Here is a 12,512-nt window from a genome sequence, read left to right as displayed (position 1 = left end):
TTCAGCAAGGGGTCTTTCAGTCTGCTCATGTTTGCCTGTCTCTGCGGCACACATGCGGGGCTGTTATTAGCTACTAGTACCAGCAAGGACAAATGCAGAGCGCCTCCTGTGCCACAATTTCACTACAAAATCCACTCACAACTACACTTATAACGTCTAAATTTGAATGTTCACACATAAACGTGGAGCAGGCGGTTTGAATATTTTACACAGCTGTAAAAAAAAAAATTGCCTTTCAAATTTTATGTTGTGCAACATCTTCCAAACTACGCAACACTGAACCACAGCTCATACGCTGCAGATTCACATGTTGCCATAAAACGAGAAGCCAAGCCCACTCAATAGCATTCCCAAGCCTTCTCGGGACTTTGCTACAATAGGCATGTTGTGGGGCAGAATCTATAGTGAATTAATGAGTTACTGTTGTAGCGGCCATTTTCCCAGCACTCAACTGGCAACATAATTACCATTCCCTCAAGAGATGAGAGATAGGGAGGGGGCCCGTGCATTCTTGAACGATATGCATGGGCACAGAGAGATAAAACATAAATGATTTTTAATGATAACTAAACAAGAACCCAAAAGAATACTTACTGGGGAGGAAGCTTCCACTCTCCAATGCAACAAACCAACTAATTACAAAGTACAACTGTTGCAAAATTATGATGAAGCCTTATAATTATGTTAATCCGTGATGCAAATAGACTCAGTCCATGAATATGTCTATGTTGTCTCCAGAGGGCAACTCATTTGTTGCCGATAATCCAAATGTTTTACTTAGGAGTAACTGCAGATACAGAAGTCAGAGTTATGTTAACTACACAGTACATGACTAACATACATTATGGCCCACAGGAATCTATTCGAAATTCCCCCCTATTTAAAGCAAATTGATGGGTTTCCCTAATCCACACTACAGAAAGGACAATAGGGTTCAAGAGGCATCACTGAGCATGTAATTCTGCTTTCAGAGACGCCACAGATTCTCAAGAGTTTGTGCGAGGTGGCAGGGTGTGTGACCACAAATATCCACAGAGTTTTCTATAGAACCTCCTGCCAGTTTGCTTAATGTCCAAGTGTATTTACATGTAGAAGAATCCACACTGAGTTTAAGTGTTCAGCAGTTGTGGCTGCATCTCACTTACATAATGTTCCAGCAAAATACAGAGAAAGTCTGTACCCACATCTCTGGACAATAGCAAAGCCACCGTGTTTGGTGCTCTATGCTGAGACATTCACAGACATATTTCTATAAAAGAATGGGGTGTGTATATAGTGCATATTTGATAAAAGGAGATATCAGCCCAAGCATGAATGATGATGCAAACTGTTAAAAAGCAGCTGACAGTGTCTACCAAAGGCTAATGAATCAGTTTCCCAGACAGAAATGACATAAAACGCCCAACACTGGGAAAGATAAGCAAATGCACACATGCGTGTGTGTCTGTGTGTGTGTGTGTGTCTCTCTGCAAAGGCATGTAGGACAACAAGCCTTGGGATGAATCTGTTCCAGCCTCTTTTCTCTCTTCCCTAACCAGCTGAGCCACGGATGCCAGATGCACCATCTCTGTCTTCCCTCTCTCGGTTGCGCTCTAGCTCTCTTGCACACAAAACACCCAGTGTCAAATCCCTCATGCCTGTAGTGGGAATGATAAATCCCTGCAGAGACCTGTCCTGCTATGCCTGAAAGGATGCAGGGCAAGCTGGGAGCGTGCTAGCTTTATTAAGCTGGCTGTTTGATAAAGATCAAAGAAGGGACCAACCAATATTTCCATCCATTCATTTCGATCAAGCCACACAGCCACACTACATCTGGAAAATTCAGTTTTAACTGATACATTTAAAGCTGCAGTTGGCAGGACTGCTGGAAATAAGTTGATTGCCGAGTTTCATCTACAGGTTATTAAAACAGTCATATTTTGGGATCATGTCTCTTTGTCCTGAGCTCTTGTCACCAGATGAGCACAGACAGAGGAACCCGAGGCAATCTGCCCATCTCTGAAACTCTCTCACTGATGCTGACATGTGTTTTACTGCGTTTATGTTCTGACTGTCTTTTAAACTTATTTCCTTTTAAAGGTTACTTTGCAGTGCAGGACGTCGTATTTCAATGCTGGACACAGGAAGGGATCAGTACGCAGAATAAGGCTGTAATGATTCATCAACAATTTTAATAATCAATTAGTAAAAGAAGCTCTCTGATTCTTCAGCTTCTAAAATTCTCTGGTTTCTTTGCAACAAAAATCAACAAAACTGAAGAAGTTTTGTTTTGTGGAAAAACCACTGATCACCATTTTTGAACGTTTGACATTTTTTGGGCCAAACAACTTATTGATTACTCAGGAAAACAGTTGACAGCTAAATCGAATATGAAAATAATCACCCTAATAAGCCCAAATGCAGAGATGGAGTGGTGAAACAGCCGGCAGAGCGCCTGCTCTCTCCTTGAACAGCCCTGTGATCTGATTAATCAAAGTCTCTTGTCATGACAAAGTTGTGAGGCTGTGAACAGAGACCAGGGGCGGTGCAGAATTGTCCTTCAGTCTCGGATCAATTGATTACATTATGCTGACAGAAGGAATGGAATTATTGATCAATTGTTGTACCTTTATATCCAGAGAGACTCACTTGAAAAATGGTTCGGCCCAGTTAGACTCAAACATAACAGTCTACCAAACATTTCAATGAAAAAACTAACCAAACATCTAATAAAACTGAGTACTAAGCAAGCGGGTGATGATGTCATGCTTATTTAAATTGATAATTAAAAAAGAAGACATGAATGATAATAATCATTCTTGTTAATAATCGATGCACTACTCACACTGCTGTAACATGAAATAAGATTCATCACAATAGAGAAATCGTGTGCTAATGAGTGTTAATCAGTGGCTACAAATAAATCGACAAATGTAAAGAGAAGTGTAAACTGCAGTGGGTTAGATGACGTCAGCTGTGGAGATGGTCTCTAATGTGTCCTGAGGAAAGACGGCGTTAACGCATGCTCAGGAGTACGACCACATGTATCCTTAAACCACCTCTGGATGTTGTTTTTGTGATCAGATCTTGGAGGCGCCCTGTGATTGGATCGCTAAGGAGGGACGTTAATATCAACAATGAATGAGGTCAGAGAAAATATAATAATTCAGAACCACAAACATGCTGTACCAGGAGCAGTAAGGGACTAAAGACAAATCAAGCAAGTGAAGCACTTCTCCAAAAAGAACCAGGGAAACTGTCAATCATCTATTGCCATCCACACTTTTTATAACAACCAACTTAGTGCAAAATAAAACTTGACCCTCTCTGGACAAGGACTGTATTTTTCTGTAGCATTTGAATTAAACCGAAATAGTTATTAATGTGCTGAAGAATATTTTTTATAACGTGAAAAATACTGGGCTGCAACGCTGTGATTATAGGAGTTTTCTACCGTGAGGTCGGTAGAAAACATTAGATTGTTTTAAGATGTGCCGTGTGACTCAGATTAAAGCCAGTTCATCTCCCCCTCCCACTTCTCTTTTTCTCCATCTCACCCCTCCAGTAACCTCTCCTCCCACAGCACCTCCTCCCTTAAGAAGTATTTTCTCCTTTCTTTCTTTTGCCTCGCTCTGCTATCCACCTGCCTCCTGCTGTGAGTATCTGCCCTGAATTTCCCTCCAGAGATGAGAGAGGTTAAGCAGGTCAGATATCTTTGATATCCTCACTGTTCCTTAGCATGAAAGCAACATAAACAGCTGCAATCTCTCAATGTCTTGGACCTGAGTCTGACACAAGGTGATGCGAGAAGTGCTTTTATCACAATCCACGGCTCTCTCTCTCTCTCTCTCAAAGAAAACTGGACTTCACACAGACAGACAAAAGAATGCACACCCCAAAACTCAGACACAGACTGATGAAACAGTGTGTGTCAATAATATAATTGAGTGTTTTACTTACCACAGCATTGACCTGTGGGTTGCTGGTTCAAATTTGGGAATCTTAAGTAGCCAGGCTGATAGCATTAGCTCCCGTGCAATCCAGTCTTTCAGTGTTTCCACTTTAAATACATTGAATCGAGATATATGGCCAGCATAATACGGTTGTTTTTTTGACACATAAATGTTCAGTTGAAGATAGGTAATGGCCAGGGACAAACCAGCCAAGAAAACCGAAGCCCAGTTGAAGCAACAGGCGCCCAGCTGCTGTTTTCAATTTGGGCAATTGGCAGCCCACACATCTTGTACAAAGACTGCTTACACCTGCTCTGCTTAAGGACTGGCAAGACTTTGAATCAAGGGCCTATAATCAAAGACTTGCCTCTTGGAGTGAGGAGGAATAAGTGAGCCTGTGTGCTGCGTGGTGTGTTTCGTGGTTCATGCCTCATCCCTCTTCAAAGTGCTGGGCAGTGACTGCTGTCTACAGCAATCACCCTTTACCTTGCGCTATTGTCAATTTTGAACAAATCTTGCTGAAGAATGTTCACTGTTTATTCGTTTGGGGATATTTACCCAAGGCTTCATATATCTTTGAGTCCTACTCTACAACTGCTGCATTGCAGCATGGTCTTACAAGGGTCAGCGTGAAACAAATCTTGGCATCTGCTCTAGTTCGGTGGTCTGTGCTAACCTTCCAACTGCAGTCTAATATGTATGATCCAGTGGGTTGTAGACAGGGTTTCATTCACATCTGTTTGAACCATATTCAGCCATTATTAAAAGCTTGAATGATCGTCTTTCAAGTTTTCCCCGTTGATCAATTAGTTTGTGGACGATAAAATGCAAGTGTACCTCGCAGTATAAACATACCTTCAATAGTTAGCTATAGGCAAGCCACCGCTAGGTTCACCCCCTAATATCACCACATACAACGCTTTAGATATTAGTTATTTCATACTCAATCACAACATCAACCCCGATTGGGAGCAAAAAACATCATCAAGACTCAGTTCCTCTTGTGAGCACTGGGTCCTGCAATTATATTTCCCTCCTTCAGTCATGTAAATGGAGATGTGTAATCATCAAAGCAAAGCAGAGGCCCGCTGTGCAACTCTAATTAATACAACCTCCTCCATCCAAATGAATTTCCCACTTATTTCAGTCTGTCCTTGAAATACACAGGCCTAAAAAGCTAAAGGGATTGCCAATGTGGCACAAAACAAGAATAACCAAAGGTCAAACACTAAAATTTAAGACAGCGCTCAGTGTCAAACAGTTAATGTTAAAAAAAGTGAGAGATAAAACTAATATTTAAGGTATTCTATACAAATATGAAACTACATAATTAAAGATCGGTCAACGAACTTTTCTATTAAACGTTATTTTTGTTTCTCCACTGCTCATGTGACAAGCACAGCCAGACTTCTCAACTGCTAACTACAACCGTGCATCCTGAGATTACAAGATATCCTGAGGTGTCTGCCTCAGACACAGTTTTGTGAAATCACTGTGTGACTGGGGCGGTTGTTTCTCTAACTCTCTAACCTTTGATGAAAGTCAGATTCAAATGTCTGGAACCAAGCTAGATTTCCACCTACCCTGGAGGCAAAGGCAACCAGAGAGGCTTTCCTGTGCTCTGACTTCAGTGATAGGACAGGAAACTTTGGCACCAAACAGGCAAAAAAATACTTCCCCCCTCTAAACAGCAATTAACACAAACTGCTGTTTTGTAGTGCTGATCTTTCATGGCAAAGACAGCTTTAACTGAGAACACGTCAGAGCCTCCACTCTCTTTTCGTCCAAGTGTATCAATGAAGTCAATGCGAAGTACATAAATATATACATCCTACTGACCTAATGACACAGTATGAGCACACTGTATTGTGAAATGTCAGCATTAATAACCTCCGAGTTGTGAGGTTAACAAACCTTTTGTATTACTTTACAGATGAGGCAAACAATTTGGAATATGTTGGTTTGGTCAAGTCTGTCTCACTAGGTACAGTTTAGTGTGTGTGTTTTCGCAACCGTTAAAAGTTGGCTAACCTTTCCAATCCCCAAGGCTGGGCAATATGACAACACCGTGCAAAACTTGTTTGGATATGACAGCTCTGACACAGAGCAGAAAAGTGTACTTTGCAATCTTTGATGAAGACCAGTCCCCACAACAACCTTAAGCACCACTATCCTCCACAACATCCACACAAGACTCATGTCAAACAGTACAGGGAGAGACTACAGAGGAGAAACAAAAACATTGAGAGACCAAAACAAAGCCAGGACTCTGGGACTTTTGATCGAGACGCATATCACATGGCAAAAAAAAATTACAACGATGGAAGACGCCAAAAGTTGACTTGCAATTAACATGTGTAAGAAATGGCACAAATCAACACAATAAGGCTTCCAATGTTTGTAAAAGCTAGCCGTTATTGAGTCATAACAACCAGGCTGCTACTACCATGCATCTTCAATCAGGCAGCACAACTTTTTTCCACACCTTCATTCCTTTCACTTTCTGATCTGTTATAGTGACATCTGAATCTCAAAAACGCAACCCTCATAGTTTATTCTGAGGGACAGAAAAGCAATGTAGGGTCCGTTAGTACGAACAGTGTCCATGCTGTTTGGTTAGAATAAGCCTTCATTCATCAAGACCTTGTCATGTTTTGTATACAAATCGATTCAGGCTTGAACGTCATTGCTCATTTTTATTTTACCGCAGAGTATTTGGAAAAACGACATTACGTGGAGGAAAGGCATTCACAAAACTGCCACACTGGTCCTATACTTACTCACTTTAAACGAAGAGTAAATAACAGTTTTTCAAAATACCTAGCTCTTAAATTTTCCAAAACACGAAATAATAATTGTGTGTGGAGGAGGAATTACTGGAATTACAACAAAAAAAATCAAACGCAAACACGATACAGTAGTAAATGTTATGTCAAGGTGTGACTTAGACCTTCAAATACAGTCCAGCATAACGTCATCAGTTGACATGACGAAGCTGGTTTCGTCTAACTAGAACAACCGCCCCAACCTGAATTTCACCACCGCTGTTAGACAAACATGGCACATTCCACGCTTGTCAAACTGAAATAAATGAATCGCCTCATTCACGAGGGATACACTGTGAGATACATATCGAGGTCAGATATGAGGAATGACTCTCGTCCAGCTATTGACAATTTACTTTTTATGTTTTTCAGTTTCTTTTTGAACACATCACTATCACATGTGCAGAGGTCATTTACAGCCAACACTGTGTGCTCATGCTTTTTCTGAGACCTGAACTGAGGTACTTTTCAATAAATAAATACTGCAGGAATGCTTGGTTGGATGATCCAAGAGATCCCTCCCTCTCTATTTTTAAACTGCCATATTTTACACACATGTGCTGCAGGTGAAAACAAACACATGTGAATGCTACTGTGGTGGTTCATCAAAGCAAGATAAAAAGGACTTTGAACTGAGGCGAAGTTTATTGAATAGTGTAATTTTTAACGATCAGACTATGGGTAAAAAGATGCATCTTTCTCCTTGGTTGTAACCATCACTTTACTCGTTATAGGTTTAACAGGTCATCCATGAAACACAACCTGCATTAAAGCATGAACTTAAACAGATAAATGCTCAAACCTCTTTCATTCAAACGTGCTAAATATTCCGGTAGCCTTTTTTACATCCTGCCACTGTTAATGAAAACTGGGACTCCACACACACACACACATATATCAACAGGTGGCTGAGCTTAGGCTCTGTATGGACACAGCTGGGTGGCAGGTTTTTATCAGCTGTTTATTTACATAATTTCAAACGTGGTACAGTAGAAAAAAAACAGCAAGGCTGGTTGTAAACTATGCCATAGGTGTAGATTACAGAAAAGCCCCCTGAGCTAAACACTCTCTCTTACACACACACACACACACACACACACAGTCTTATAGTGAAAACTCAGCCACCATTGAGTACATGCTAAGTTCCAACTACCAACAGCCTACAAACTTGTATGGGAAGTCCAATTAACACACAATACGCCGCTGTTAGCCGTTCAGTTTGAGAGTGCAGCACCATTCAAGAGCTGCATGAGGAGTTCATCCAGGTACCTACCTTATTTGTAGCTTTGGAGGACATTTTTCTCTCCTATTCCCCTTCAAAAGTGACAGGTTAAAAGTTGCCGCTGTCTACGTTTCGATAATCACTTGGGAGAGTGCGCTGTTTTCCTCTGCAGTTGAATTTTTTTAGCCCAGCTGCCGCCACGCCGGGCTACGCTGTTATTTTATTTTATCCAGGACGACGGGAAACATGTCACGAAAAGCCGTCCGTAAAGTCCAAAGTTCATTATCTTATCTTCGGTGCCCGTAGCGCTAGCGTTGCTCCGGTCAGGTACCGAGTCATGGAAGAAACTGGAGTTGAGTTGGAGGGATAAAAAAAAGGGGGAAAACACGGGCTTCTTTCTTTAAACGTATCGTCGCTGACCGCTGGATGAAAAGTTGGGAAGAGGAGGAGGCATCACACACAGCAATGGCAGGCTCACTAACGTCTCTCAGCTCTGTGAGCAGCGGCCGTGTCGCGGCTGTGCGGAGCGGACCATTCCAAGCACAGAGGCGTGCAAACACTACGGGGAAACGGGGGCATTCTCTTTTTTACACCGTAACTCTTTCCGCAACGTGCACATTTTACTTTCTCCACACTCGCATATTCGCTATTCCTTAGCAGTTTGACTTCATATTGAGTTTTATAGCCAATATCGTTGCGCTTGAAAAAGTGAGCACCCCCGCTGTCCCGCGGAATAAAGAGTCCGGGATACAATAAGGAGAAGCGACGCTGCTATCTGTGGCGATGCTGCTGCGAGCCTCACAGAGTGTGCTGACGGACAGTGTTGTGTTCGTGTGTTGCAGAGGCAACACAGGGGCTTTTATCAAGCACAAGCTGGGCAACTTAAACATTCACTCCTCCTTAAAGACGTTTCAGAGCAGAGTAACATAAAGCTGAGGGAAATCCTGCCCTCAGGACAAAACAAGCATGAGCAGAATATTAAAAAAGTTAGTGTTACATAATAATCACAGCTCTTCCGCGTCCCAGTGTTTCTGTCTACAAAGGGTATAAAAAGAGAAAGGAATTTGGATAAACAGAAAACATTTCTGAGAAAGGAGAAATTAGCAGTGCTTGTGGTTTAGTCACCTCACAGGAAACCACAAAAGCCATTCAGTGGAGTTTCCTAAGACTTCCTAAACCACACCCCACCCACAGGATGCAACAATCTCAGCTTGCAATGCTTCACAGTTTACCTCTGTTTCCAGCAAACAACATGTGTGGGCCAAAAAATGTGAGCACTTTCAGTGCCCACTGTTCCAGCACATGTGATTCTAAGCATGTGAACAGAGACACACCCTGTCTTTTAAAAACAAACGGTGCAATCACGTTCCCTCCATCTCTCTCTCTCCTCTAATGATGACTTCCTCTGTGTCTTGTTTTGCTTGCCTGTGTTGGAGGGGGTGGGCGGGCAGTGCTGGTGGTCTAATGGGTTAATTCCCACCAGACATAATCCTGCCAGGGTAAGACACTGAGACGTATCCTGAGGGTTCCAAGCAGGAGTGTGACCTCCAGGAAGGCCGAAGATCAAGTCAGATGAACGGCGCTAAAAAACCTGCAGCCGTACATCGAAAATGCTCTTTTCTAAAGTATGTTTGAAGACAACATGGACCAGAACATACAGTTTTTATGTCATGGGTGGAGGTCACCCACCACAGTATGATGTTTTCTATATGATTTAGGCTGATCTTAAGAAATGCAGGGCAGGCAATGGCTGATAAATGATTATTTATGTGTGGCTGATTTACTTTTTTTCGTCCATCTAGTAGAATAAAACTAAATTGAGCAACATTTCTGGTCTGTCACTCCAACCTTGTCTCCACACTGCAGTGCGCGTCAATGTTTTATGCAAAATAATGTATAAATTATATTACATGTCATCATTATATGACAGCTCACCAAAAAATGAACTGTGGCAAGTACAGATACACATTTAGTGCATTTGCAGCATTTATCAAGTGGCTGAAAACAAAAATATATTATCAATAGTAATGGGTAAAATAAATAAATAATAAAAAAATATCATCAGCAAATATCAGCAGGATTAACTACCTGTACTCGTTATTACAAGTATAAAAAAAAGAAATTAAGTTACCAGCACAGTATATTCAACATGAGTAAATAACGTAAATAATACATAAAACAAGCAATCGAAAAGGTTGGGTACACTTTTATCACGTTTTATCAAGTTTCTGGAAACAAGAAATGTGGGAACTTAAAATAAAGCAGTAATAAGTCGTAAGTAGTTTTTTAAATTTTGATGCCAATTATGTTTAAAAATGGCACAAAAATGTTGTTATTAATCAGCTGACTGAGTAATAGGTCAACCTCAACACAACCTTCCCATGCCCCAAGGATGATACATACGAGTATTGATGCGAGTCGCTCGCTCCTTCTGAAGCTCCTCAAACGGTGCTCAGGATCGAGCAGTGCCGACAGCAGGATGTTCAGCATGGTCGCTCAAATGTTGACCGACAATAATTTGCAATCAAATCAAAATAAACGTTGTTGCTTATCTCCTTTAAAAATATGACAAAACAGAAACAGAAAAAGGTCTTTCCTCTGCTGCTCACTCTCATCCACACCTGCGATGGTGCCTCGGATGATCTGACAGAGAGGAACAAGACATTGGTGACACTCCAATGTGATCAAAGCTATCTTTGTCCTCTACGCTTGCATCCCATGTTCCCACTTTTCCTTTCCCTCTTTATCATTCGCTCTCTTTCTCTCTGACACACACACACACTAATGGGCAGCTTCAAAGCTCAGGTGCGCTCATGGAAGAGCAGGCACGTGGAAAACAAAGGCAAACATGCAGGCCCACATTTGGTTTGAGCACATCATAAGGTTCATTCAACCCGGCTTCACCTGCAGCCACACGGCTAATGTAGAGTGAAACCGCACAAAGTGCACACACTGAAAACGTAAACCCCGAGCAGTTGATGTGCATACAGATGTTCAGGCACAAACACACGACGCCGACTTAAGAAGAATGTGGCTTTTCGATATAAACCAGTTGTTTTCCATTGGCGAAAGTGCTTGAACAGATGTCTCTGTGTTTTCATCTGTGCTGAATTAGGTGTCTGTCTGTGAGAGTCGATGTGTGATCTGAGTGTGTTGTTGACTCACGGTTGCTCTGCTAGGTCCAGCAGAGCCTCTCTCTGTTTTACTGACTAACACAAACCTTCTGGACATCAGTGTGTGTCTTTATTGCGGACCAAGTCAACTACAGCTTAACGCGGATGGTGATATTTATCTAGTTAATGCAAAATATTGGTGACGATCAATTTGTGTAGATTTGTTTCGTATTGAACTGTTGTTATACCTTTATATTATATCAGAATCTCATCAATGGAGACCAATCGATGAGTCAATACAAAGACAAAGACGCGATTCTACAACTTCCTGAAACAGCGTGAGTGAAATTACCGTAATAATCACACGTTGGCTTTGATGTGCAACCTTTTTTTCCCGATTTCCGATTACTGTCGTGTAACTACATTTTAGTGCAAACGTGTCACCTGCGATACGCTCGGTCTTTCAACTGATCTACAGTTTGGCATTGTGCGGTTTGATTCTTGTGTCGGACGTCGCGCAATGACACTCTCAGACCAATCAGTGGCCGGCAGTCTGTCGACGTCGGCTCAGCTCGCCTGGATTTCATTTTGAGAAACATTCACTTCCACATGTGGTAAAACCCGATAACGATCGGTGTGCAAATGTCACATCGCTGCTTAAGAGACCAACTGTTTGAGTCCAGATTAGTGTCATATAACAGGATTAACAGGCATCTCTCAAATTCAAACTGTGCCAAACCAGGTTCAGTGTTGTTCAGCCTTTTGAAGAGCGCTCAACCACTAAATACTAAAGTGGGGTTTCAGGATTTCACTAAACATGCAACGCAATAAGATGCAGTCTAAGGTTCAAGGTCAAATGAATTCTCCCATGAAATCACACTAATCAGTACAATTCTCCCACCCTGATAAACCAATGCTTTCAAAAGACTATTGTTGTGATTCAATAGTGTCAATAATTCCTCCCTAAACTTGAATGACAGTTTACAGATTTTTTTTTTTTTTTTAAGTTAGCTGCTGCATTTATCTGCCGCTGCTAATAATACAATACATATAATCAGACAAGAAGAAAATAAAGTGTTTGGTGAGATTGTGTTACAAAATAAAATGCTAACTAACTAACATGACACATCACAAATGAAACAGTGGACTACAGAATTTGGCAAGTGCTAATTTTAGCTGCTTCTCTTCATCACACTAGTTGACATATAATAATGATAATTCTGGAGGAGAAAGCGACTGTTAAAAAAAAAAAAAATCACAGAAATACTGCGATTAGATTCTTTCCATATATAACAGAGCTGCAGCTAACGATTATATTCCTTATCGATGAATCCGTTGAGTATTTTCTCGATTCATCAAGTAACATTAAAATGAGACAAAGATGTTTCCTTCACCTAAGGACAATATTTAATGTTAAATG

General features: G+C 41.3%; 1 protein-coding gene across 10 annotated transcripts in view; it reads right to left on the bottom strand.

Annotated features, from left to right (window-relative positions):
* tjp1a (tight junction protein 1a) overlaps positions 1-12,512 on the bottom strand; it is an 82,060-nt gene that overhangs the window by 37,933 nt on the left and 31,615 nt on the right. The window contains exon 1 of one of the 10 annotated variants that reach the window (XM_044040406.1): positions 8,031-8,518. The exons of the other annotated variants lie outside the window; for them this stretch is intronic. Within the exon in view, the coding sequence (XP_043896341.1) occupies positions 8,031-8,054 (24 nt within the window). The 5' untranslated portion in view covers positions 8,055-8,518. Of the gene's footprint in view, positions 1-8,030; positions 8,519-12,512 lie in introns of those variants that run through there. 10 annotated transcript variants of the gene reach the window in all.

This window comes from Solea senegalensis, linkage group LG12, assembly GCF_019176455.1.
Source record: "Solea senegalensis isolate Sse05_10M linkage group LG12, IFAPA_SoseM_1, whole genome shotgun sequence".
Taxonomy (NCBI): domain Eukaryota; kingdom Metazoa; phylum Chordata; class Actinopteri; order Pleuronectiformes; family Soleidae; genus Solea; species Solea senegalensis.
This window is presented reverse-complemented; position numbering and strand designations above follow the sequence as displayed.